Source organism: Macaca nemestrina, chromosome 19, assembly GCF_043159975.1.
Source record: "Macaca nemestrina isolate mMacNem1 chromosome 19, mMacNem.hap1, whole genome shotgun sequence".
Lineage (NCBI taxonomy): Eukaryota > Metazoa > Chordata > Mammalia > Primates > Cercopithecidae > Macaca > Macaca nemestrina.
In genome coordinates this window covers 67448668-67473992 of record NC_092143.1, presented here as the reverse complement: position 1 = coordinate 67473992, position 25325 = coordinate 67448668, and the positions used below count along the sequence as shown (strand labels likewise).

General features: G+C 41.8%; 2 protein-coding genes across 2 annotated transcripts in view; both read left to right on the top strand.

Annotated features, from left to right (window-relative positions):
• Positions 1–12252, top strand: part of LOC105465216 (impact RWD domain protein) — a 56030-nt gene extending 43778 nt beyond the window's left edge. The window contains exon 12 of the mRNA XM_071085528.1: positions 12127–12252. The gene's annotated coding sequence lies outside the window, so the exon portion shown is untranslated. The remainder of the gene's footprint in view (positions 1–12126) is intronic.
• Positions 1295–24574, top strand: LOC105465234 (histamine receptor H4). Its single transcript, XM_011713523.2, has 3 exons — positions 1295–3925; positions 12127–12290; positions 20492–24574. The coding sequence occupies exons 1-3, from the start codon at positions 3733–3735 to the stop codon at positions 21305–21307; spliced, it is 1173 nt and encodes a 390-aa protein (XP_011711825.2). The 5' UTR covers positions 1295–3732; the 3' UTR covers positions 21308–24574.
• The last annotated feature ends 751 nt before the right edge of the window (positions 24575–25325 follow it).

Genomic DNA, 25325 nt, shown 5'->3' with positions numbered 1-25325 from the left:
AAATTGGCTGGGCATTGTGGCTCACACCTGTAATCCCAGCACAACAATTTGAGAGGCTGAGGCAGGCAGATCAATTGAGGCCAGGAGTTTGAGACCAGCCTGGCCAACACGGTGAAACCCTGTCTCTACCAAAAAAATACAAAAATTATCCAGGCGTGGTGACACACACCTGTAATCCCAGCTACTCAGGAGGCTGAGGCAGGAGAATCGCTTGAACCCGGGAGGTGGAGGTTGCAGTGGGCTGAGATTGTGCCACTGCACCCCAGTCTGGGTGACAGAATGAGCCTGTGTCTCAAAAAAGAAAAAAAAAAGAAGTTTTCCAAAATTCTGTTTCTCTCATGTCTGAGGTAGGGGAATGGGAGGGGTTGGGAGAATCTCAGTTTGCCCCTTGCTTCCTCAGAGTCTTTCTCCTGTGGGAAACTGCATCTTTCTGGCAGTGAATTTTAAACGGAAAAAGATGTAGGTTCTGAACTCAGGTATTTGCCTTTTAAAAAAATCTGGTTCTGGTCTTGCTTTTGAAGTGGATATCTAATGAATACATATTAGTTGGAATTATCCAGTAAAGGAGCTTCTGGCTCAGGTTATGATTGGCACATGAGAAAGAATAGTTTTTTTTTTCCCCCAGTGAAATTATTAAGAAAGGGAAAATGTAATTAATATGGTTTGGCTATGTCCCCACCCAAATCTCATCTTGAATTGTAATCCTCATGTGTCGAGGGAGGGAAGTAATTGGATTATGGGGGCAGCTCCCCCATACCCATACTGTGTGCTCACATGCTCTCTCTTGTCTGCTGCCGTGTAAGACATGCCTGCTTCCCCTTCCACCATGATTGTAGTTTCCTGAGGCCTCCCTGCCATGCGAAACTGGGGGTCAATTAAACCTCTTTTCTTTATAAATTATCCAGTCTTGGATATGTATTTATAGCAGTATAAAGACAGACTAATACAACAATTAATTACTTTTTATCTTCATTTTAATCAATTTACAAGCAAATGGCATTAATAAATTATAATAGAGCAGAATGTAAAGATTTTTAAATAATTTAATCAATTGTGGATCATGTAGAATGAATATACATGAAGAAATATTTTATATAATTTTTGAATGTACAATTACATTTATAAAATAAAAGTATGCAAGATTAACTTATGTTTTTAAATGTCCAGATAATGCTTACCCATGAGGGTAAGTAATTGGAAAGGGGTATGGGTGGTAGTTACATGGTTATGCTCAACTTGTAAACATTAATCAATTATCAATTTATGCACATACTTAAACAAAAAAGAAACAAAACAAAATGAAACAAAGTGCATTCTCTGCCCTGTAGCAACTTAGGTTCTATTAGGAGGGCCAGCAAGAAAATCTCCATTTCTGTTACTCTTCCTTCCTTTTCATAGAGTCATTTTTGCATTTGGCATCATTTTCCTTCTGCTTGAAGAACTTCCTTTAACATTTCTTGTAGAGCAAGTTTGCTGATGGTGAATTATTTCGGCTCTCATATATCTAAAAACCCTTTATTTTGTCTTTGTTTTTGAAACTTTTTTTTCTTTTTTGCTAAATATTGAATTCTAGGTTGAGTTTTTTTTTCTTTCAACACTAGAGAGATATTGCAGCCACTGTTTTTCTGCTTCTGTTGCTTCTGATGAGAAACATGCTGACACCCATACCTTTCTTATTTTATGTTATGTGTCCTCCCTCAACCCCTGCTGTTCTTAAACTTTTCTTTTTCACACTGGTTTTGATCAATTTTATTTGATATGCCTTCTGTAGTTTTCTTTCTGTTTCTTGTGTTTGGGATTCATTGAGCTTCTTGGTTTATAGTTCTCATCTCATTTTGAAAGGTTTTAACCACTGATGCTTCAAATTTTTTTCTGTCGTTTCCTTTCTCCTTTCCTTCTGGGACTCCTATTAGACATATATTAGGTCACTTAAGTTGTCTTCTAGCTTAGTGATACACTGTTAATTTTAAAAAAATCTCTTTTATCTCTGTGTTTCATTGTAGATGGATTATATCATTACATGTTTAAGTTCGCTAATCTTATCTTCTGCAATCTCTGCCATGAATCCTTTCCAATGTATGTTTAGTCCAGACATTCTAGTTTTTATTTCTAGATGTTTTATTTAAAAATCTTCTATATCTTTACATATCTTTTTGAAAACATGGAATACAGCTATATTCCATTTTCCTTTTTCCATATTCCATCTGACTATTTTAATGTTCTTGTCTGTTAATTCTAATATCTGTGTCATTTCTGAGTTGACTTCAATTGATTGATGTTTTTCCCCTTATTATGGATCACATTTTCCTTCTTCTTGGCATGTCAGATAATTTTTAATTGGATTTAAGACATTGTAAGTTTTACATTGTTGGGTACTGGATATTTTTATGTTATATAAATATTCTTGAGCTGTGTTCAGGGTTGCAAATAAGCTACTTGGAAATAGTTTCAAACTTTCAGGTTTTGCTTTTCAGATTTGCTAGGAAGAACCCAAGAAATATTTAGTATAGGGCTAATTATTCCTAACTGCTGAGGCAAGACCCTTCTGAGTATACTACCCAACGTCCCATGAATTAGGAACTTTTTCCATTTGGCTAATAAGAGCAGGCACTATAACCAGTCCTCTGTGAGCATTGGGTACTATTGCCTGTAATATTTTCGAGTGGTTCTTTTTCTTGCCTAAAAGCGGTTCCTCCACATTGTGCTAATCAGCACTCTGGTGAATACTTGAAGGGGGTCCTCTGCAGATCTCTGGAGTTCTGCTCAGTGCGGCTTTGCAGTTCAGACCCTCTCTGGTACTCCTGTACTCTCAGCTCCATTTCCTCATTCCAGGGAGTCTCCTGGGCTCTGCCTGGATTTCCCCTCTGCTCATGCCCTGGGAACTCTCAAGGCAGTAAGCTGGGGCAACTGCAGGCCTCATGCCTTCCCTCAGGGATCACTGTCCTTCCTTGTTAATGACAAGTGCCTTGAAAACCATCGTCTAATTTTTTGGCTGTTTCAGATGGGACCATGAAATTCAGCCCCAATTACTCCATCATGGCCAGATGAGAATATTTAACTGAATCGACATGAGTTTTAAAAATGGCTGGGTGTGGTGGCTCATGCCTATAATCCCAGCACTTTGGGAGGCCGAGGTGGGTGGATCACTTTAGGTCATGGGTTCAAGACCAGCCTGGTCAGCATGGTGAAACCCCGTCTCTACAAGAAATATAAAAATTAGCTGGGCATGGTGATGAGTGCCTGTAATCCCAGCTACTTGGGAGGCTGAGGCAGGAGAATTGCCTGAACCTGGGAGACGGAGGTTGCAATGAGCCGAGATCACACCAGTGGCCTCCAGCCTGGACAACAGAGCAAGACTCTATCTCCAAACAACAACAACAACGACAAAAATGAACCTTGTGTGGGCCCAATTTATTACCTATATGATGATTACATTTTATAGATTATATAATTTTATTCTAATAATGGGAGATGGATGAATCACAGTAAAATGTTTAAGGTAAAACATTTCACTGTTTTTTGGAAATAGTTTTTCTGTGTCAGTTAAAGGGAAACTGTTACCACAAGCTTACTTTATCAAGAATCAGGAAGTTCTATGAGATCAGTATTAGATTAAAACTGTCGTTTTGAGTAGAAGACTACATATTTTAGGTATCCGATTAGAAAACATACTTGTCAGAATTGTCTGGCTGGATTAATTTGCTAATTTGACCTTCTTCATCATTTGATGTGATGCCAGATACTAACAGCACAATTAACTTATCACTAAGCACTCGTATTACTTTAGCGTTTTTTATGTCCTTACTAGCTTTTGCCATAATGCTAGGAAATGCTGTGGTCATTTTAGCTTTTGTAGTGGACAAAAACCTTAGACATCGAAGTAGTTATTTTTTTCTTAACTTGGCCATCTCTGACTTCTTTGTGGGTAAGTTATATGTCTTTATTTAAGATAATCTTTTCTGATTTTAATTTATCTCTAAAACCTTAAAATAAACTTTTGTTATTTCAGGGGACTGTATATGGTGGGGGAAAAATAAACCCAAAAAGTTTAAGTATTAAAGTTTGGAAGGGGGCTATATGGCACTGTAAGGGAATGTTATACATATGTAAATCCGTGTGGCAGGGGAATTTTCAGCTGAAAACAGTGTATTTTCTTTTTATAGAATAAAGATAAGTCCAGAACAGCTCCAAAATTTTAATGTAAGAGTTACTTGTTTCTGGTGCTATTTTCCTCGTATGTTTAGACTTATAAGTATTCCCCTTCAAGTAAATATGGTTTTCTCGGTATCACAATGTTGGAGTAATAAGAAATTATGTATATGCTAGTAACCAGTACAATCAGAAAATAGCATTTCTGATTGAATAATATGTTTAATAGTATTAATTTAATGATGTGGCATAGAATTTTGTAAAATATACCCAACCGTAAAGTACTTTGCATATAATATGATATCACAGCATTATATCATCGTTAAGAGACCATAGAAATCAAACCAACTTTCTTTGAAAACATGCACTTTATAATTTTTCACTGCCTGATGATTATTATTTTTAAACAATGCTTATCATGATAAGTAGATGTACAGAAATGTCAGCTGATGATATTGTTTTATAAGAGTTTCTAGTATAATTTAATCTGGCATATTCAGATTATTTTTGTTTATAACTGCATAAAGCTTACATTTAGTTAAAATGAAATAAACACATAAAATACTTAGTTCATTCCCTGGAATACAGTGGTCACTCAAGAAATGTTAGTTCCTTTTTTTTATTTTAATTTTTCTGCAGCTATGGGTCAACGCCGACCTAGGTCACAAATGTTAGTATAGTATCTAGCCTGTATAATACTGCTAGGCATGCAAGCACTATTAGGTAATCAAGGGATCTATAGAAGATTAGGTTAGTCTCTTCCAGTAAGGTTTTGATGAGAAGAGTGGACAAGAGACGTTCAGAAATGACTATAGCAGTATAGAGTAACCCGAGACCCCACCAAGACCTAACAAGTACTATGGTCACTTGGAGGAGGCATAAAGCACGTTTAGTTAGCGAATAAAGGCATTTAACATGAACTTTGAAGGATGGATAGAATTTCCGTAGTCAGAGATAGGGCGAAGGATTCTTTGCTCCAAGAATGAGCAAAGGCATGCTGGTAGAAAATCATTGCGCTTATCTTCCTAAGGGTGAGCTTGGAGCTGGCTGGTGTGCAGATGGGTGCAGGGGAGCCGTAGAGATGAAGCTGAAATCTATAAGTGAGGGCCTTTAAATACCAGCGTGAGTGTGGAGTGGAGTTTATTTGGCAGGCCTTGTGGAGATTTAAGGATTTTAAAACAGGTGAGTGGTTGAACAGATCAAAGCTTTACTTTAGAGGCATTGGAAGAGCCATAGGAAGTGGGGAAACTCGGCCGGGCGCGGTGGCTCAAGCCTGTAATCCCAGCACTTTGGGAGGCCGAGGTGGGCGGATCACGAGGTCAGGAGATCGAGACCATCCTGGCTAACACGGTGAAAACCCATCTCTACTAAAAATACAAAAAACTAGCCGGGTGCGGTGACAGGCGCCTGTGGTCCCAGCTACTCGGGAGGCTGAGGCAGGAGAATGGCGTGAACCCGGGAGGCGGAGCTTGCAGTGAGCTGAGATTGGCCACTGCACTCCAGCCTGGGCGACAGAGCGAGACTCCGTCTCAAAAAAAAAAAAAAAAAGTTAAAAGTTAAAGGAAGTGGGGAAACTGGAGTGTGGGGTGGCATGGTTTCAGAGACCATCCTGCAACAATCTAGGCAGAAATCATGTAGTTAGGACCCGAGCTAGGATGGCTGGGGACAGCAGGCAGAGCGGCTAAGGAGGGGTGGGAGCAGGGGAGGGAGGCATCTGACAGGAAAAGAGAAAGCTGAGTTAGAGATGGGGTTTCTGAGACTAAGAACAGTATGGAGCTCTTCAATGACACAGGAAGTATGTGGGCAGGGCGGCTCTGGTTCTGATGTTGCATTGAAAGTTCTGGAGAAAAATTCTAGTTTGGGAGATTGATTTAGGAGTCATGGCATAGAAATGACAGATAAAGGCAGCTAACCCATAAAGAAGTATTGCAAAAATGCACTATCTCCCCATTTGTTTCCTCAATTCTGTCCCTTCAGGTAACCAACATTTGCTGCTTGATGTAGATCCTTCCACATCATTCTCTGTGCTCCCATAAACATGTACAAATATACGAGTTTATTTATGTGAACATAGAGAAGATTCCACTGTAAATACATGTATCCTTCACTTCTTCCTTCTTCACAGGATCCTGTGACTTTTAGATGACAGTCAGCACTTAAAATAGATGAAGTGTTTTTACTAACCCAAAGGGAGTGAGGTCCCGACTGCCCCAGTTTTAGGGTGGGACAGGTGAGACAGCTGAGAGAGCCTGGGGCCTGAAGCTTTTGAATAAAGATGGTTCTAGGTAAAAATGTCTCCACGTCTGGCCCAAGGCCGGCCTCATGGCAGTCCCACCCTCAAGGGCTTGAGCTCATCTTTGGAAAATAGCTCTGCAGATGTAGTTATTCAGCAGTCCTGGTGATCTCCTCCATCAGCAGGTGGGTGAAGAAATAATTCTGATCATTTCTTTTGCTCCTGATTAAAGGAGTTGGGTGCAGGTCAGAGTCTCCATTCATCTGCCTGCCGGCCTCATCCCTCACATCTCCCCTGCCCCCTGCCAGCTTCATGCAGAGGTCTGCATATTTAACGCAGGGCTCACCAAGACACAGCCCCGGGAGCATTTTGTAATAGGATTCAAGTTTGCTGCCAATGCTGTTCTTTCTCCTTTGCCATGCTGGGAAGAAAACCTTTGTCTCTGAGCCGGGAGGAAGGCGTGGAGGCGGTGAGCGTGCAGGGCAGAACGCATGAGAGGTATTCTGCAGCTGTAAGCCATTGATTCTTAACATTTGGGGTCATGAGATCCAGAGCTCCAGAGCCGTGTGACAATGGCAGGGCAGATTAGACCCTCACATGTGCTTGGAACTGTGGTTTTGCTGGCTGAATGCCCTCTTCCCCCAGGTTTCAGAATTGGCCCTCTGCGTATAATCTAAATTTGTGGCACCTGAGTTGCTAGCGTCTCAGGCTGAATTTACTGTTGAAAGCAAAGATTTACTGAGGAAAAATTCTAGTACTAGCTATACCGGATGTTATATAAATATACATCATCTGTACACTAGTCTGGGAAACACATACTATCTATATCTATATCAATATCTATAAAAGTGTTGCCATGTGACCAGTCTTTCCATTTATGGGTACTTTCTTCTCATCCCCATGTTGTGCTGGCATTTGTGGCCTGCATGACCATGTGTCAGACGGCTGGACAGGATCTTCAGCAGATAAGCGTGGTTGCTGCTATCAGAGCCTGAACCAAGTGTTCAGGATGGCAAAGTTTATCTTGATACCTGTATGCCCGAGTTCAGGACTCTTTCCTGGCCTTCTGTATTCATCTGCTCAGGCTGCTGTAACAAAATACCCTAGACTGGGTGGCTTAAACAACTGACATTTATTTTCTCATCCTTCTGGAGCCGGGGACATTCCAGATCAAGATTCTGGCCAATTTTGGTTTCTGATGAGGGCTCTCTTTCTGGCTTGGAGACGGCTGCCATCTACCTGCATCCTCACGAGGCCTTTCTCTGAGTGTGCACAGAGAGAGAGAGTGAACTCTCTGTTGTCTCTTCTTATAAGGACACTATTGGATCAGGGCCCCACTCTTATGAACTCTTTTACCCTTAATTTTGTCCTTAAAGGTCTTAGTTCCAAATATAGCCACATTGGGGGTTAGGGCTCCAACATGTGAGTTTGGGGAGGGCACATACACATTCAGGCCATAACACCCTCTGTGCACTCACCATCATCCACACATTCCTCTGGTGTCCCAAAGGATTTACTTGGGGATTTTAGCTCCTCCCATCTTTTGATTGCCTTTTCTCATGGAAGATGTAGCTTCTTAGCTGGTTTAGAAAGAAGGGATGATGTCAAATGGGTGGCAATTTTAAAGCAAACTGGGCTTCTTCATCCTCATCTATTGGTTCATCCAACAATTATTTCTTTTGAAGCAGGCACTTTCGAGGTGCTGGGGATAAAGCAGTAAAAATACAGGTGAAAATCCCTGCCCTCATGATGATTCTATTTCTAATGGATGCAGGGGCATGGAGACAGACAATAAACAAGAAAAATAACTGAGTCAAATTATATAGTATTTTAGAGGCTGATAATTGCTACTGGAAAAAAAAAAAAAAACGCAGAGAGGAGGGAAAGGGAGTGTGCTGGGAGTGGGGCTGCAATTTTAAACCCTGGAGCTAGAATTTACTTAGAAAGACACATTTGAAGGCTGGGCGCAGTGGCTCACACCTGTAATCCCAGCACTTTGGGAGGCTGAGGCGGGCAGATCAGTTGAGGACAGGAGTTCGAGACCAGCCTGGTCAATATGGTGAAACTCCATCTCTACTAAAAACACAAAAATTAGCCGGGTATGGTGGCACATGCCTGTAATCCCAGTTACTCAGGAGGCTGAGGCAGGAGAATCACTTGAACCCAGGAGGTGGAGGTTACAGTGAGTCGAGATCATGCTATTGCACTCTGGCTTTGATAACAAAGCCAGACTGTGTCAACAAACAAACAAAACAAAAAAGAAAGACATTTGAGCAAACAGAAGGCGCCCTTGGGGAAAAGCATTTCACACCAAGGAACAGCAGGTGCGCAGGATCTGAGGCAGAAGGGTGGGTGGTGCACTGGAGGCCAGAGGGGCTGGGGTGGAGTGACTGAGGGGTGAGAACTAGGAGTGGGACTGGGAAGTGGGGCATATATTTGTTTTCTTTTACTTTTGTTTTAATCTTTTCAAGAAACTGGCTCTTGTTTACTTATCAGCTCCATTTCACCCAAAAACACAATTCCCGAATCGAAGGTGTAGAGACACTTCGGAGTAGGTATATGAGAGAAATAGTTCAGATTCAGTTTCTTTGCATCTCGTTCAGAATGAGCCACAGACATCTCTGTTGCTCAACAAGACAGAGGAACTGAGCATGACACAAGTACGGAAGCGTTACCTAGAATGCCGGGTGACAGCACAGCGGGGGTTACGAAAACCAAATATCCTGGAGCCTGTCTTCAGCTAACCACTGTTTCCAGCAGCTCCTAAGCTTTTGAACACACTCTTCCTCTTTTGTGTAAATAAGAAAGTGTGTGACAAAGAGTATTTACCTCCCACCCCCTGCCCTGAACTCTTAGTCAGTGGTGACTAGAATGCGTTACTAGTATCTTTCTTCTTTCTCGTTCTGTGGAAGAAATGAGTTCCAGTGTTGAAAATACTCATGTTGGGAACATTGGAAGCCACAACCGTGGGCTGAAATATAATAAATGTCTCTGTTTGGGGGATACTTTGATTTACCTCAAGTGGACCTGGTGACCTACATTATTTTATTTATTTATTTATTTTGAGGCAGGGTCTCACTCTGTCACCCAGACTGGAGTGCAGTGGTATGATCATGGCTCACTCCAGCCTTGACCTCCCTGGCTCAAGTGATCCTCCTGCCTCAACCTCCTGGTTAGCTGGAACTACAGGCATGTGCCACCATGTCCAGCTAATTTTTTTTGTTGTTGTTTTGTTTTTTTTTTGTAGAAATAGAATTTTGCCATGTTGCCCAGGCTGGTCTCCAACTCCTGGGCTCAAGTGATCTACCTGCCTCAGCCTTCCAAGGTGCTGGGATTATAGGCATGAGCCACCACTCTCAGCCAGTGACCTATTTTATACCATAGACATACACACACATACCTTGGAGATGAAAGACACCCTAAGGAAGTTTGCTTATCTTTAAAAATATAATTGAAACATGAAACAAACAGGTTATTTGAACTACATATAAGAACTGGCCACGCAACTCTTCATCTCTACGGTGTCTTGTCTTTCATTTTTGTAGGTAACCTAGGGACAGAATACTAGGGTTTAGCACTACCTTCCACTGGTTCTGAAACCATGCCGTTATAGCCTCATGTCGTCTTGTTTTTGGAGAATGCAGGCTTTCCTTCTTCCTTCCCTTGTCCTTTATCTTTACTATTCTTAATAATAGACTAATTTAGTTCTCATAAAAAAATGGGAATTTCTGGAAGTATCTGATACATTTGAAGTGACTCAACAAAGTAAGATTTCATCTGAGCTTCCACTTAATAGATCATATTCTTAGCAACTAATCACACTTGTCTGAAATGCGAATGCAATTAAAAACCCCTAAAAGCTAAAGGAAAGGGAACCTCATTTCGTCACTTTTCAGTTAAGCAGTTTCTGTGCTGGGCTGAATCACTGTGATAGAGCTTATCTATTTGTTCACACAGCGAAGAGTTGTAGGTAAAGTCAGAGGTTCTGATATCACAATCCCTGGTTTCACATGCAGTCTTCTCCACTTGCTAGTTGAGTGGACCTTGGTCTAATTTTCTCTTTTCTGAGCTTCAGGTTCTTTAACGTTAACTCAGCATGGTCCCTTCCTCACAAACTTTCTATGAAGATGAAATGAGGTAACATTTGCAATGCACACAGCACAGGGTCTACCACATGGTAATTGTATAAAACATATTAGCTGTTATTAATTTAAGTGAAATGTACAAGTCATTGGCCAACTCTAGAGGTTGCGGGAAATACGAACATTGATTTGTGATACGGCCCTCATCCTCAGGAGAGACAGACAAAAAAGATGACTATGATATAAAAGTAGAATGTGGTTAATGCATGAGAGAGGGAAAGATGAGCAAAGAACCAGGAAAGTGCAGAGGACAGAGGGGTCACTTCTACTGAGGAAGCTCCAAGAAAGAGGACATGGAGGAGGTCACTTTTTGGCCTCAGTGAAAAATAAGAAGGAAGTGAATTGACTTTTTACTTATTTTTTATTTTTATTTTTTTGAGACAGAGTCTTGCTCTGTCACCCAGGATGGAGTGCAGTGGCACAATCTCAGTTGACTGCAACCTCCACCTCCCGGGTTCAAGTGATTCTACTGCCTCAGCCTCCAGAATGGCTGGGATTACAGGCGTGTGCCACCACGCCCAGCTAATTTTTGTATTTTTAGTAGAGATGAGATTTCACCATGTTGGGCAGGCTGGTCTTGAACTCCTGACCTCAGGTGATCCACCCACCTCAGCCTCCCAAAGGGCTGGGACTACAGGTGTGGGCCACCATGCCTGGCTTGAATTGACTTTTTAGTAGAAGACAGGTGGACATTTTAGGAAGAAAGAATGATGTTGGCAGAGAAAAAAGAGATGTGAAAATGTGCCATATGTTTGGGAGAAGGGTGGTCCATCCTGTTTGGGTTAGAGCATGAAAAAAGTAAAGATGATTTGTGCTGCCTATGGCTAGAAATACAAGACCTGTACTTAATTTGGAAAGTGGAAAGGAGCCATTGAAAGTACAGTCACCCCTTGGTGTCTGTGGGGGTTTGTTCCAGGACTCCCCTTAGATAGCAGAATCCAAGAAAGCTGAAGTCCCTGATATAAAATGCTGTAGTATTTCCATATAACATATGCACATCCCCCCATATGCTTTATTATTTATTATTATTTTTAATAATAGAGATGGGGTTTCACCATGTTGCCCAGGCCAGTTTCGAACTCCCGCCCTCAAGTGATCTGCCCACCGTGGTCTCTCAAAGTGCTGGGATTACAGGCATGAGCTACCCCTCCCGGCCCTTCCCGTATACGTTAAATCATCAGTAGATTATGTATAATACCAAAGACAATGTGAATGCTATGTAAATAGTTGTTATACCGTATTGTTTAGAGAATAATGACCAGAAGTCATTACTATTAGTCAAAGTCTATATGTGTCCGGTACAGAGGCACTTTTTTTCCTAATATTTTCTGTCCGTGGTTGGTTGAATCCACAGAAGTAGAATTCACGGATAAGGAGGGCCCGCTGTGCAACGTTCATGACCCCTCTTATAAAAATGGCATTTAAGGAGTGTGTAGAAAATCAGTCCTGAGCTCCTTGATGAAGTACCATGAATTTTTAAATTACAGCCAAAGCATTTGTAGTGAATTCAGATATGTCCTGGTGTTGTGTAGCCATTAAAACATGCCCATTTGTGTTCATTGATGTGTGCTATTTTTTTACACTTATGTTTTCCTTGTGCAGGTGTGATCTCCATTCCTCTGTACATCCCTCACATGCTGTTCGAATGGGATTTTGGAAAGGAAATCTGTGTATTTTGGCTCACTACTGACTATCTTTTATGTACAGCATCTGTATACAACATTGTCCTCATCAGCTATGATCGATACCTGTCAGTCTCAAACGCTGTAAGTCAAAACATTAATTTATCCCCCTTGGAAGATTGTGTGAATGTACATATGGGTCCCCAGGCAAAAATTCTTTTAAGCCTAATTTTTAATTGAATCGACAGGCCTTAGAGGAGCCCTATCCTTTAGTTGTCTGGCATAGAGTTCTTGCTGGTTGTTAGTTGTGTGATTTGGATAATTCACTCACCTATGTGCCACTAAAATGGGAAGGAATCAAAGAAAACCCAAGGCAAGTTGTCTCCACTGGTATATTGAGTCTATAGTAGACTGGATAGACATGACATTCATGACAGGTTTATGGGTTCTACTCCACAGACATATTGAGACCTGAATCTATTCCTTGGAATAGAACTTGGAGGGCAGTAGAAAGAATGCCATACTTTGAAATGTGATGAGAAAATCAATTCTGAATGGCCAAAGGAAAAGACAGTATATAGGGAAGCTACAGTTTACACAGTGGGACCAGCCAGAAAGATCAAGTTCTCGGGCCATTTTAGAACCTGTGCCAAGAAAGCTGGAACTTACTCAAGATTTGGAATAGCCTCATCTGCGAGTCAGTGGAAATTCTTAAGTCATACTAAATTTCTCAGCAATGGATCAAAAGACAAAATAAGGTTGAAGTAAGGATAAGGGGGCCACAGAAATATGGGGCAGTGATCTGAAACCTTTGAGGCCTAGATGGGAAACTTCCTTCACTCCCATCTCAGGGACCCAGCTCTTTGGGGGACTGCTGTGTGACAGGCATTTTGCTAAGTCCTGGGATACAGAAGTGAATATGCAGAGTTTCTATTTTATTTTTCTTTCCAACTTTTGTTTTGGCTTCAGGGGGTACGTGTGCAGGTTTGTTAAGTGAGTATGAGTAAGCCGAGTGTCACGGGGGTGTTGGTGTAGAGATTTTTTTGTCACCAGGGTAATGAGCGTAGTATCTGATCGGTAGTTTTTTGATCCTCTCCCTCCTCCCACCCACCACCCTCAGGTAGGCCCTGGTATCTGTTGTTTCTTTTTTTATGTGAGTCTCTATTTTTGATGAGCATAGTCATCTACGTGGAGGCAGATCCAGGAACAAGTCGGTTCAGTACAATGGACTAAGTGCTGTCCTGGGGTGTTGAGAGGACAGTGACAGCTCTAGCTTGGGACGATTGTGCAGCTGGAGGTTCACAGGATTGGAAGGTGTATTAGATCAGGCAAAGATAAACTGCTGTGACAAAGAGTCTCCAAAATGTGGAGGCTTAAGCAAGATAAAAGTTTATTTTCCTCTCACATAACAGTCCATGAAAGAGTGGATTCTCTGCTCCAGGAACTCGCCCAGGAATGCTGCTGGCAGGTGGCTCTGCACCCTTTAGGGCAGGGACTGGCAAACCTTCGTGATCAAGAGCCAGACAGCAAATAATTTTGGCTTTGTAGAACCTACTGTTTCTGTTGCAACTGCTCAAATATACCATTGTAGCCCCCAAACAGCCATAGATGATATATAAAAAAATGTACTTGGCTTTGTTCCAATAAAACTTTATTTGCCCAAACAGGTGGTGGGCCACATTTCTTTCTTTCTTTCTTTTTTTTTTTTTTTTGAGACAGGGTCTCGCTGTGCCACCCAGGCTGGAGTGCAATGGCATGATCTTGTCTCATTGCACTGCAACATCTGCCTCCCAGGTTCAAGTGATCCTCCTGCCTCAGCCTCCTGAGTAGCTGGGATTATAGGCATGCAACACCATGCCTGGCTAATTTTTGTGTTTTTAGTAGAGATGGGGTTTCACCGTGTTGGCCAGGCTGATTTTGTGCTCCTGATCTCAGGTGATCCACTCGCCTCTGCCTCCCAAAGTGCTGGGATTACAGGCATGAGCCACTGCGCCTAGCCCATATTTGTTTCATGGACAGTAGTTTTCTGGCCTCTGCTGTAGGCCATTCTCCTCCTCTGCATGGTCAAAGTCAGGTTGTTGTGATATTAGGTTCTGGACAGGAAGGAGAAAGGGAAGAAGTCCAGAGCAAGGGATTTTCTTATTTTTTTTTAACCAAGTAGTGCAGAGTCACACAGTCTTTTCCACTTACATTTTATTGGTGAAACTTAGTCACATGGTCCCATCTCGCCACAAAGGAAGCTGGGAAACTCTAGTTGAGCCACCACATAGGAAGGAGGGGAGAATGGATGTGGGAGGACAGCCAGCTATGTCTCCCCCTTAGCATCACATACTTCATTGGCAGCAGGGTCCACCGCAGTTTGTATTGTATGTGGAGAGTGCAGATCAGCTTGGATAAACAATTCAAATGCCTATAGTCTCATATTTTTCAATCTGCTGGCCTTGACCCATTATTGATTTATGAAATCAATTTAGTGGGTTGTGACCTTTTTTTTCAATGAAAAAAATATGGAATGAAACAGAATAGAACAGCTGGGCATGATGACTCACTTCTGTAATCCCAGCACTTTGGGAGGCCAAGGTAAGTGAATCTCTTGAGGTCAGGAGTTCGAGACCAGCCTGGCCAATATGGTGAAACCCCGCTTTCACGCATGTCCTTGTGAGGAGACCACCAAAAAGCTTTGTGTGAGCAATAAAGCTTTTTAATCACCTGGGTGCAGGCGGGTTAAGTCCGAAAAGAGAGTCAGGGAAGGAAGATAGGTGTGGGGCCGTTTTATAGGATTTGGGTAGGTAGTGGAAAATTACAGTCAAAGGGGGTTGTTCTCTGGCTGGCAGGGATGGGGGTCACAAGGTGCTCAGTGGGGGAGCTTTTGAACCAGGATGAGCCAGGAGAAGGAATTTCACAAGGTAATACCATCAGTTAAGGCAGGAACAGGTCATTTTCACTTCTTTTGTGATTCTTATGTTACTTCAGGCCATCTGGATGAATACATACAGGCTTGGGCTCAGAGGCCTGACACCCACCTCTACTAAAAATACAAAAAAATTAGCCAGGTGTGGTGGCGCTTGCCTGTAATCCCAGCTACTTGGGAGGCTGAGGAAGGAGAATTGCTTGAACTTGGGAGGAGGAGGTTGCAGTGAGCTGAGATTGTGCCATTGCACTCCAGCCTGGGTGTCGCAGCAAGACTCCATCTCAAAAAAAAAAAAGGAATAGAACAAAATAAAAAATTAGAAAACATCAGAGTATCTTGTACATAATAAAAGTAAATACTGTTTTGTGAATACTTTCGTCTGTGTGCTTGGTTATGATATACAATATTATTTTACTTTAGATCACAGTCAAGTATTTGAAAAATAATGCTCTAATTCAGAATCTTTTCCATTTATACTTTCAAATTTTCCTTTCTTTCTGGGTTAACATTTCTTTTTAATCTCCTCTGGATGTTCCTAGGGCTTCCTTCTCTGGATGTCCCAGCTTTTGAATTTACTCTCAGGTTTGTGGGCAGAAAAGGGACATTTTACCCAGTTGGGAAAAGTGTTTAGAGGTTACAGACAGATGAGGGATGATGCCCAGAGGGAATGTAGACTTTCTTTTTGTTTTTTGTTTTTATTTTTACTTTTTTATTTCTTTGAGACAGAGTCTGGCTCTGTCGCCCAGGCTGGAGTGCAGTGGCACGATCTCGGCTCAGTGCAAACTCTGCCTCCCGGGTTCAAGCCATTCTTGGACCTCAGCCTTCTGGGTAGCTGGGATTACAGGCGCACGCCACCACGCTTGGCTAATTTTTGTATTTTTAGTAGAGATCTGGTTTTGCCATGTTGGCCAGGGTGATTTCGAACTCCTGACCTCAAGTGATCCGCCCCCGTCTGCCTCTCGAAGTTCTAAGATTACAGACATGAGTCACCATGCCTGGCCTGTTTTTTGTTTTTAAATCCTAGTCTTGCCTCCAGTAATTCCCCTGGCAATTCAGGCTGTAAACTTGGTGAGGGATATGTTGGCTAGATCCTGGGTCCCCAGTGCACAGCACAGAGTAGAATACATAGGTTTCCACAAGTGAATGTATGGATGCTGGCAGGGGTGCTCAGGTAGACCTTGTACCTCTGTTGGCGAATAGTTCAAATGCAGCCATGTGAAAACAGAAGGAAGCCTTCAAAGACCACTGGGATCCCATAGAAGCAGCAGTGGGGAAGCTGAACTCTTACTGTAGCTGAAAGCACAGGAGACAGTGTGATAGGGGAAAGGGATGGGTGGCCTGAGGAATGGAAATCTGACAATAATTTGGAAAAGAAAAGCCCAGTGCGGGTGGAGCACATGATTACAGTTCTCAGAGAGGTTTTCTGGAGGGGCAGATTCCGTGTGGCTGAAGTCAGAGTTGGGTGGGGAAGGACAGCAGGGCTTCATGGTAGCTGGAGGGAATGGGAATTAAAATGTACAAAAATGGTTTGGTGCAGTCGCTCACGCCTGTAATCCCAGGGCTTTGGAAGGCTGAGGCTGGCAGATCACTTGAGGTCAGGAGTTCAAGACCAGCCTGGCCAACATGGCAAAACAAAGTCTCTACTAAAAATACAAAAATTAGCCTGGCATGGTGGCGGGCGCCTGTAATCCCAGCTACTCAGGAGGCTGAGGCAGGAGAATCATTTGAACCCAGGAGGCGGAGGCTGCAGTGAGCCAAGGTTGCACCACTGTATTCCAGTCTGGGCAACAGAGTGAGACTCTGTCTCGGGGAAAAAAAAAAAAAAAGTATACAGAATTAAGATAGTAAAAGAAGGGTATTTCTTTACCTGCAAATGAAGAAAGAAACTTGACAGTAAAATCAAGACCACAGGAAATCTCATTGCTGGGAGACTCACTGGGGCACTGTGTTTGTTTGCTAGGGCTACCATAACAGGACCACAAACTGGGTTGCTGAAAACAACAGGAATTTATTGTGTCACGGTTCTGGAGACTAGACATTTGAAATCAAGGTGCCGACAGGGCCATCCTTTCTCGGAAGGCTCTAGGACGTCTTGCTCTGTGCCTGTCTTTTAGCTTCTGGTGTTGCCAGCAACCCCTGGCATTCCTTGGCTTGTAGATGCGTCCCTCCAGTCTTTACCTCTGTTGTAACATGGTGTTGTCTCCCTGGGTCTGTGTCTGTGTCTTTGTTTTCTTATGAGGACATATTGGATAGGGTGACCCCTAATTCAGTATAACCTCATCTTAACTGGATTACATCTGCAAACACCATATTTCCAAATACGGTCACGTTCACAGGTACTGAGGGGTTTAGGACTTCACCATACCTTTTTGCGGGACATAATGTAACCCACAACAGGCACTTAGAATGGTCCTGAAATCCATCTCATTACTAACACTAACAAGTTCTAGTAGGCCGCTTGGCCTCGCCAAAAAAACCTGATTGACAGAAGGTGTGGATATTTTATACAGGCGGGAAAAAAGTAGGGTAAGAGACAGTGTCCTGAATAATGGGCATATTCTGTAGTGGGCAAGAGCTAGGCCACTGCGGGATTTCAGGGACACCACTCCAGCAGCCTGGGTCCGGATTCAAGCAATGCTTGAACTGTCTATCTTTCAAAAATGCTCCCCGGAGATGCGGAGATCAGCATCCTCTTCACAGCTCCTTGGTTGTCCATTATCTCAATTGACCTTATGCATAATGGAAGAGAGATCTCTTTCCAACATATTGTGTTATATCATTACCAAGGCTGAGCAGAGCAATGAAACACTAAATGCAGCTTTAGGACCATCTGGGTATTGTTACCATCTTCATAATCATTAGATTCAGTGCAAGAGATGTATTAATTAGTGGCACAGGAAGCAGAAGGCAAAAAAAAAAAAAAAAAGTTCATTGCATATGAGAGCTTGTGGCCAGCACCATATGCATTTTAGCTTAGCCTCAGAAATACCAGCAATTTGAGAGAAAACAACAACAACAACAACAACACAACAAATCCACCTCCCTACAGTAAACAAAAAACAAAACAAAAAAAACTTAGTGTTTTTATTTTTAAATTATTAACTAGCTTTTTTTTTTTTTTTTTTTTTTTTTTTTTTTTTTTACCTCCAGCCAATAGAGGTCTTCTCAGCATATACGATCCATTAAGGAAAGAGTGCTGGGCAATGCTGCACCCCTTTAAAACCTAAGAAACCACTGTAGAACGAGACTTAAAATTTTCAGAAAAAATATGACACAAGAGGTAGAAAAAGGAAGCATGTTCCAATTTTTTTTTTGCCTGTGAGTGAGGAAATCAGAGAAACATGGAACATGAGAGCTGAAAGGAACCTTGAAACCTTACTGATTTTTTTTTTTTTTTTTTTTTTTTTTTTTGAGACAGAGTCTCGCTCTGTCACGAGACTGGAGTGCAGTGCCTCCATCTCAGCTCACTGCAACTTCTGCCTCCCTGGTTCAAGCTATTCTTGTGCCTCAGCCTCCTGAGAGCTGGGACTACAGGTGCAAGCCACCATGCCTGGCTAATTTTTGTATTTTTAGTGGAGACAGGGTTTCACCATGTTGGCCAGGATGGTCTCGATCTCCTGACCTCGTGATCCGCCCAAAGTGCTGGGATTATAGGCGTGAGCCACTGCACCGGGTCGAAACCGTACTGATTTAAATGAGGTTCAGAGAGGTTGTCTGTTCCAGGTCGTCTTAAAGAGTTCCTTATCCCTCATATAGAGTGATTGATCTTAGGGGTCTTTAGATTGAGAAGACATTATTAAAGATTTCAGGATTGACATAAGGATTGCGGGTCCTGTGGTAGGAGGGCAGTCCTCACTCATAGAATCTCATTTTCCTTTATAGAAGCCTGTCCTTGTGACCAAGGGGAGTTAGAATATTCTTCATCCTTAAAAAAGATGGTGGCACTAGTCACAGTTGTGTCTCTCAAAGTGACTGGTCATCACAGCCTTGACATTGTATTTGTCAGGCGGAAATGCTTGCACAAAGAAGTGACGCGCGTGGGCTAGGTGGGCTCAAGTTTATAATTACAAAACTTCGAGAAGTTAAGACAGGAGGATCACTTGAATCTAGGAGTTCGAGACCAGCATAGACAACATAGTGAGGCATTATCTCTACAAATAACACAAAAATTTAACTGGGTGTGGTGGTGTACATCTGTGGTCCTAGCCACTTGGGAGGCTGAAGCAGGAGGATCACTTGAGCCTAGGCAGTCAAGGCTGCAGTGAGCTGTGATTGTGCCACTGCACTGCAGCCTGGGCAACAGAACGAGACCCTGTCACAAACAAACAAACGAACACCAAGAAGTGACTTGGTAATGCTTAATAGCAATGCAGTATTTATCTGCAGCAGGTTTAAAATTCTCTTTTGGGCTGGGTGCGGTAGCTCAAACCTGTAATCCCAGCACTTTGGGAGGCTGAGGTGGGCAGATCAGTGGAGGTCAGGAGTTTGAGACCAGCCTGGTCAACATGGTGAAACCCTATCTCTACTAAAAATACAAAAATTAGCTGGGTGTGCTAGTAGGCACCTGTAACCCCAGCTATTCAAGGGGCTGAGGCAGGAGAATTGCTTGAACTTGGGAAGTGGTGGTTGCAGTGAGCCGAGATCGCGCCATTGCACTCCTGCCTGGGCGACAAGAGTGAGACTCTGTCTCAAAAAAATAAAAGAAAATAAAAACTAAAAAAAAAATCTTTGTGTCTGTGCTTAATCTTCTCGGTAGTGATGAGAGTCCTTTCTCTTTCTGATTCTACCTTGAATTCTCAGCAAAAACCACAGAGTAGATTCTTTCTATGTATTGGAATCAGATAAGGCAAGGGCTTTCAAACTTTTTTGACTGTGACTACAGTGAGAAATGCATTTGGTGCTGTGATTCAGAGGAACTGCATTTCTCTTGAAATATATGTATCTCTTTTCCCAAAGACATATTGCTTTATTTGATGAAACATCATTAAAGAACACCTACCCTCACTATATGTGATGCATTCTGATATCAACTATTCTATTTCATTAAAAAGATCTGGTCATGCTCAGCCTGCAGATTGAGCAATACTGTGGTAAGGTGCGCCCAACTTCAGTTGTTTGACATTCAGATTAGTGTCAATTAGGAAAACCTGCTTTCTTATTTTACACATTGGCTTTGACATTTGCTATAGCATCAGGGATTTAACCTTGAAGGTTACAGTCTAGTCTTCTCCCCTTGAAACCCATTAAGAAAGTCTGCATCTTGGCCCAGGCTCCTCTGAAGTCAAACCCTCTGTCCTGGTCCACATCATGATACCCAGGTTAGTTAAAGTTTCCATCCTTTGCACATCCCTGAAATTTCTAAGGACTTGTCAGATACTTTATGCATCCCATATACATTCATTATATTGAAAATAATTTGTTTGGTCTCTTCTAGGTGTCTTATAGAACTCAACATACTGGGATCTTGAAGATTGTCACTCTGATGGTGGCCGTTTGGGTGCTGGCCTTCTTAGTGAATGGGCCAATGATTCTAGTTTCAGAGACTTGGAAGGATGAAGGTAGTGAATGTGAACCTGGATTTTTTTCGGAATGGTACATCCTTGCCATCACATCATTCTTGGAGTTCCTGATCCCAGTCATCTTAGTTGCTTATTTCAACATGAATATTTATTGGAGCCTGTGGAAGCGTGATCATCTCAGTAGGTGCCAAAGCCATCCTGGACCGACTGCTGTCTCTTCCAACATCTGTGGACAGTCATTCAGATGTGGACTATCTTCAAGGGGATCTCTTTCTGCATCGACAGAAATGCCTGTGTCCCTTCATTCAGAGAGACAGAGGAGAAAGAGCAGTCTCATGTATTCCTTAAGAACCAAGATGAATAGCAATAGAATTGCTTCCAAAATGGGTTCCTTCTCCCAATCAGATTCTGTAGGTCTTCACCAAAGGGAGCATGCTGAACTGCTTAGAGCCAGGAGATTAGCCAAGTCACTGGCCATTCTCTTAGGAGTCTTTGCTGTTTGCTGGGCTCCGTATTCTCTGTTCACAATTGTTCTTTCATTTTACTCCTCAGAGACAGGTTCTAAATCCGTTTGGTACAGAATTGCATTTTGGCTTCAGTGGTTCAATTCCTTTGTCAATCCTCTTTTGTATCCATTGTGTCACAAGCGCTTTCAAAAGGCTTTCTTGAAAATATTTTGTATAAAAAAGCAACCTCTACCATCACCACACAGTCGGTCAGTATCTTCTTAAAGACAATTTTCTCACTTCTGTAAATTTTAGTCTCAATCTCACCTAAATGGATTAGGTCTGCCCTTTATCTTGCCCTTTTCATTCTACCAACAGATCTGCACTTTGAAGTCAATGGAAAATTACTCCAGTGAATAATAGCAGTATAATTATGACTTGATAATATTTTTGTAAACTTGTAGTCATAATAGTACTATATTCTTCTTAGTCTTCACCTCTTCCTTGTCTTTTAGATCTTTATATCATGCTGATTACAAAAATCCAGTTTTGTTTTCTATGTTCCATGTATAATACAATCTCACGTGAATTTCTCTTTTTTATTTTATAGTAACAGAAACTTATCCAGTTTGAAAATCATTCCCTAAAGCATTGCAATAGGAAAAAGAACCTCCTGGCTGGTACTGCCCAACTCTGTTCTGATCAGTGGGTGGGTGAGGTAGGGTTTGAGTTGGCAAGAGCAGGGAATGGGGATGTGCCCAGGTGAGCTCCTGTGTGTGTCCAGATTTTATATTCCTAATCCCAGTAAGGAAGAAAGCGTAGTGTGGGAGAGGAAAGAGTTGATGATGGCAGCTCTCAAAGGTCCTCAGTGAAGTTATTTTGGAGGCCCTGGTGGTCACAGGATCAGAAGGCAAGGGATAGGCAATTGTCACCAATGGCTGAAAGTATGGCTTGTCCCATTTCTTCCTGTTCTCTTCTTCCAGCTTCCACATCAGCTTCCTTTTGTGAGAAAATATGGAAGAGGAAGGCTAAGAGATGCTGAAGGGACTACATGATTTAACTAGATAGACCTCGTGTACAGTCACTGAACTAGTAGATGTCAATAATTATTATTTTTTAAAAATTTTATTTGTTGACTGGTCATGGTGGCTCACGCCTATAATCCCAGCACTTTGGGAGGCCAAGACAGGTGGATCATGAGGTCAGGAGATCTAGACCATCCTGGCCAACATAGTGAAACACCATCTCTACTAAACTACAAAAAATTGGGTGGGTGTGGTGCTGCAAGCCTGTAGTCCCAGCTACTCGGGAGGCTGAGGCAGGGGAATCGCTGAATCTGGGAGGCAGAGGTTGCCAGCCTGGCGACAGAGCAAGACTTTGTCTAAAAAACAAAACAAAACAAAACTATTTGTTTAAAACAGCATACAGCATCTTGCTTTGTCTCCCAGGCTGGAGTGTAGCAATGCAATCATAGCTCACTGTGGCCTTGAACTTCTCGGCTCAAGCAATCCTCCTGCCTCGGCCTCCCAAGTATGTAGGACTACAGGTACTCGCCACCACACCTGGATAATTAAAAAATTATTTTTGTAGAGATGAAGTCTCACTGTGTTGCCCAGGTTGGATGTCAATAATTATTAAAACAAATTTTTTTTAAAGTTTTTTTGAGACAGACTCTTGCTCTGTCACCCAGGCTGGAGTGCAGTAGCGTGATCAGGGGTCACTGCAATCTCTGCCTCCCAGGTTCAAGCAATTCTTGTGCCTAAGCCACCTGAGTAGCTGGGATTACAGGTGCATGCCACCATGCCTGGCTAATTTTGGTATTTTTAGTAGAGATGAGGTTTTGCCATGTTGGCCAAGCTGGAACTTTTTTTTTATTTTAATAAGACAGGGTCTTGCCATGTTGGTCAGCCTGGTCTCAAACTCCTGGGCTGAAACAACCCTCCCGCCTTGGCCTCCCAAAGTGCCTGGATTATGGGCACAAGCCACCACAATAATTATTGCCTGGATGTCAATTATTATTTTAAAATGTTGTTGTATTTATTTAATGTTTTTAATGCATGTGCCCAATATTTTACATTGCACTGCTCAGAGATATTCCTTTATTATGTAGTTAGTATAGATTATACTTTACAGATGATTCACATTTTATTAGTTTGGTGATGTTTTGTCCTTTTTAAAAATTTTCTTTTGAGATGGGGTCTTGCTCTATTGCCCATGCAGGAGTGCAGTGGCATGCTCTCAGCTCACTGCAGCCTTGACTGCCTGGGCTCCAGCAATCTTCCTACTTCAGCCTCTGGAGTAGCTAGGACCATAGGCACTTGGCCACCACACCCCACTAAAAAGATTTTAAATTGTTCTCTTTCTTGTAATGTTCTCTGCCTGTCTTTGTCACAAAATTTCATTTTTCTCATAGTTAATTTCATCTCTCCAATAAGATTTTAATGGTTTTTCTTTTATAACTTTGCAGTTCTTACACCGTTTAGTCATTTTCATGTTTCTTAGAAACTTTAAACCTTTGATTAACTTCAAACATTAAAATACAAAAGTCTTTTAAGTACATGAGTGCTTAGAAATGTACATAATGTTTATATACCCTTATGCCTTATTAAAGGTCAATATGAGAAATATGTGTTTAACGTTCAATAATAATTTGAAAAATTTGAGAAGTAAACTCTCATAAATGCACACATTTTTATAAACTTGCTACTTGTGTGCTGTTGATTTTAACATTTATATAAATTACTAGTTGTGGATTTCAAGTGATCACTGGGGGCTTGAACGTTCATGGAATGGAGTGGTCCTATGAAAACGTTTCCCAGTTGAACCTCAGGGGGGTGCATGCCCAACAATTCACATGTATTTTCTAAAGTATTTATAAAATAGAATATATATTGTATTTCATTCCATCTAAGATGCTGTCAAGATAAGACATATTGTTATTTTATTTACTATATTAGTCTGTTTTCACACTGCTGATAAAGGCATACTCAAGACTGGGAAGAAAAAGAGGTTTAATGGACTTACAGCTCCACATGGCTGGGGAGGCCTCACAATCATGGTGGAAGGCAAGGAGGAGCAGGTCACTTCTTACATGGATGGCGGCAGGCAAGGAGAGAGAGCTTGTGCAGGGAAACTCCCATTTTTAAAACCATCAGATCTTGTGAGACTGTTTCACTATCACCAGAACAGCACAGAAAAGACCCACTGCCATAATCCAATCACCTCCCATCTGGTTCCTCCCACAACACATGGGAATTATGGGAGTTACAATTCAAGATGAGATTTGGGTGGGGACACAGCCAAACCATATCATTTACCATTATGAAAGAGAAAATGCTGCAAATTGTCTGATATAATACTTTAAAAAAATCACATTGACAGTAAGCTTCATTCTGATTTTAGAGTTGAAATGTGGACAATCTGCATCTTAGAAGTGATGAAGTATGATGTGTGTGTGATAAGTGAACTGAATGTGGCTAATCCCCTATGAAACAAGAGTTTGAAAAATAAATCCTATGATGGTACATGCATATATTCATTAAACAAGTGTTTATTGAAGGTCTATCATGTATTGGCTATTTATTGTAAAGATGCCTGTGAACCATGCTGATAGGGTTTAGATTCTCCAGGAACAGGAATTTTTCTTTGGGGTTCTCTTAGTACACCACCAGGCACTCCATAGATGCTCAGTAGATGCTTACTGAAAAGGCATACATGAGGCATTTTCATTCAAACAGAAGGTGAATCCTAGCTTTAGAATTCAAGTATTTAAAATTTGCACTAGAGGAACTTTAGAATATTTTTTCCATTATAATAAAAGTAATGTGTACTTATTGTAAGAAGAAAAGACAATACTGAAACAATTCCCATATACAGAGAATAGCCATAATTATTAGTTTGGTGAATGTATTAGTCTGTTCTAGCATTGCTATAAAGAACTACCTGAGACTGGGTAATTTATAAAGAAAAGAGGTTTAATTGACTCATAGGTTCGCAGGCTGTACAGGAAGCATGTCTGGGAGGCCTCAGGAAGCTTATAATCATGGCAGAAGGTGGAGAGGAAGCAGGCATGTCTTACATGGCTAGAGCAGGAGGAAGAGAGAGAAGGGGGAGGTGACACATTTTTAAACAACCAGGTCTGTTGAGAACTCACTATCATGAGACCAGCAAGGGGGAATCTGCCCCCATCATCCAATCACCACCAGGCCTCTCCTCCAACACGGGGGATTAAAATTTGACGTGAGATTTGGACGGGGACACAAATCCAAACCACATCAGTGTGGATGTTTCTAAAGAAAAAAAA

Bases quoted from the DNA above. Each gene is read 5' to 3' on its own strand.
- LOC105465234 (XM_011713523.2), top strand. From the start codon at position 3,733: ATGCCAGATACTAACAGCACAATTAACTTATCACTAAGCACTCGTATT. The intron at 3,926-12,126 runs GTAAGTTATATG...TTCCTTGTGCAG, and splicing joins CATCTCTGACTTCTTTGTGG to GTGTGATCTCCATTCCTCTG. The intron at 12,291-20,491 runs GTAAGTCAAAAC...GGTCTCTTCTAG, and splicing joins ACCTGTCAGTCTCAAACGCT to GTGTCTTATAGAACTCAACA.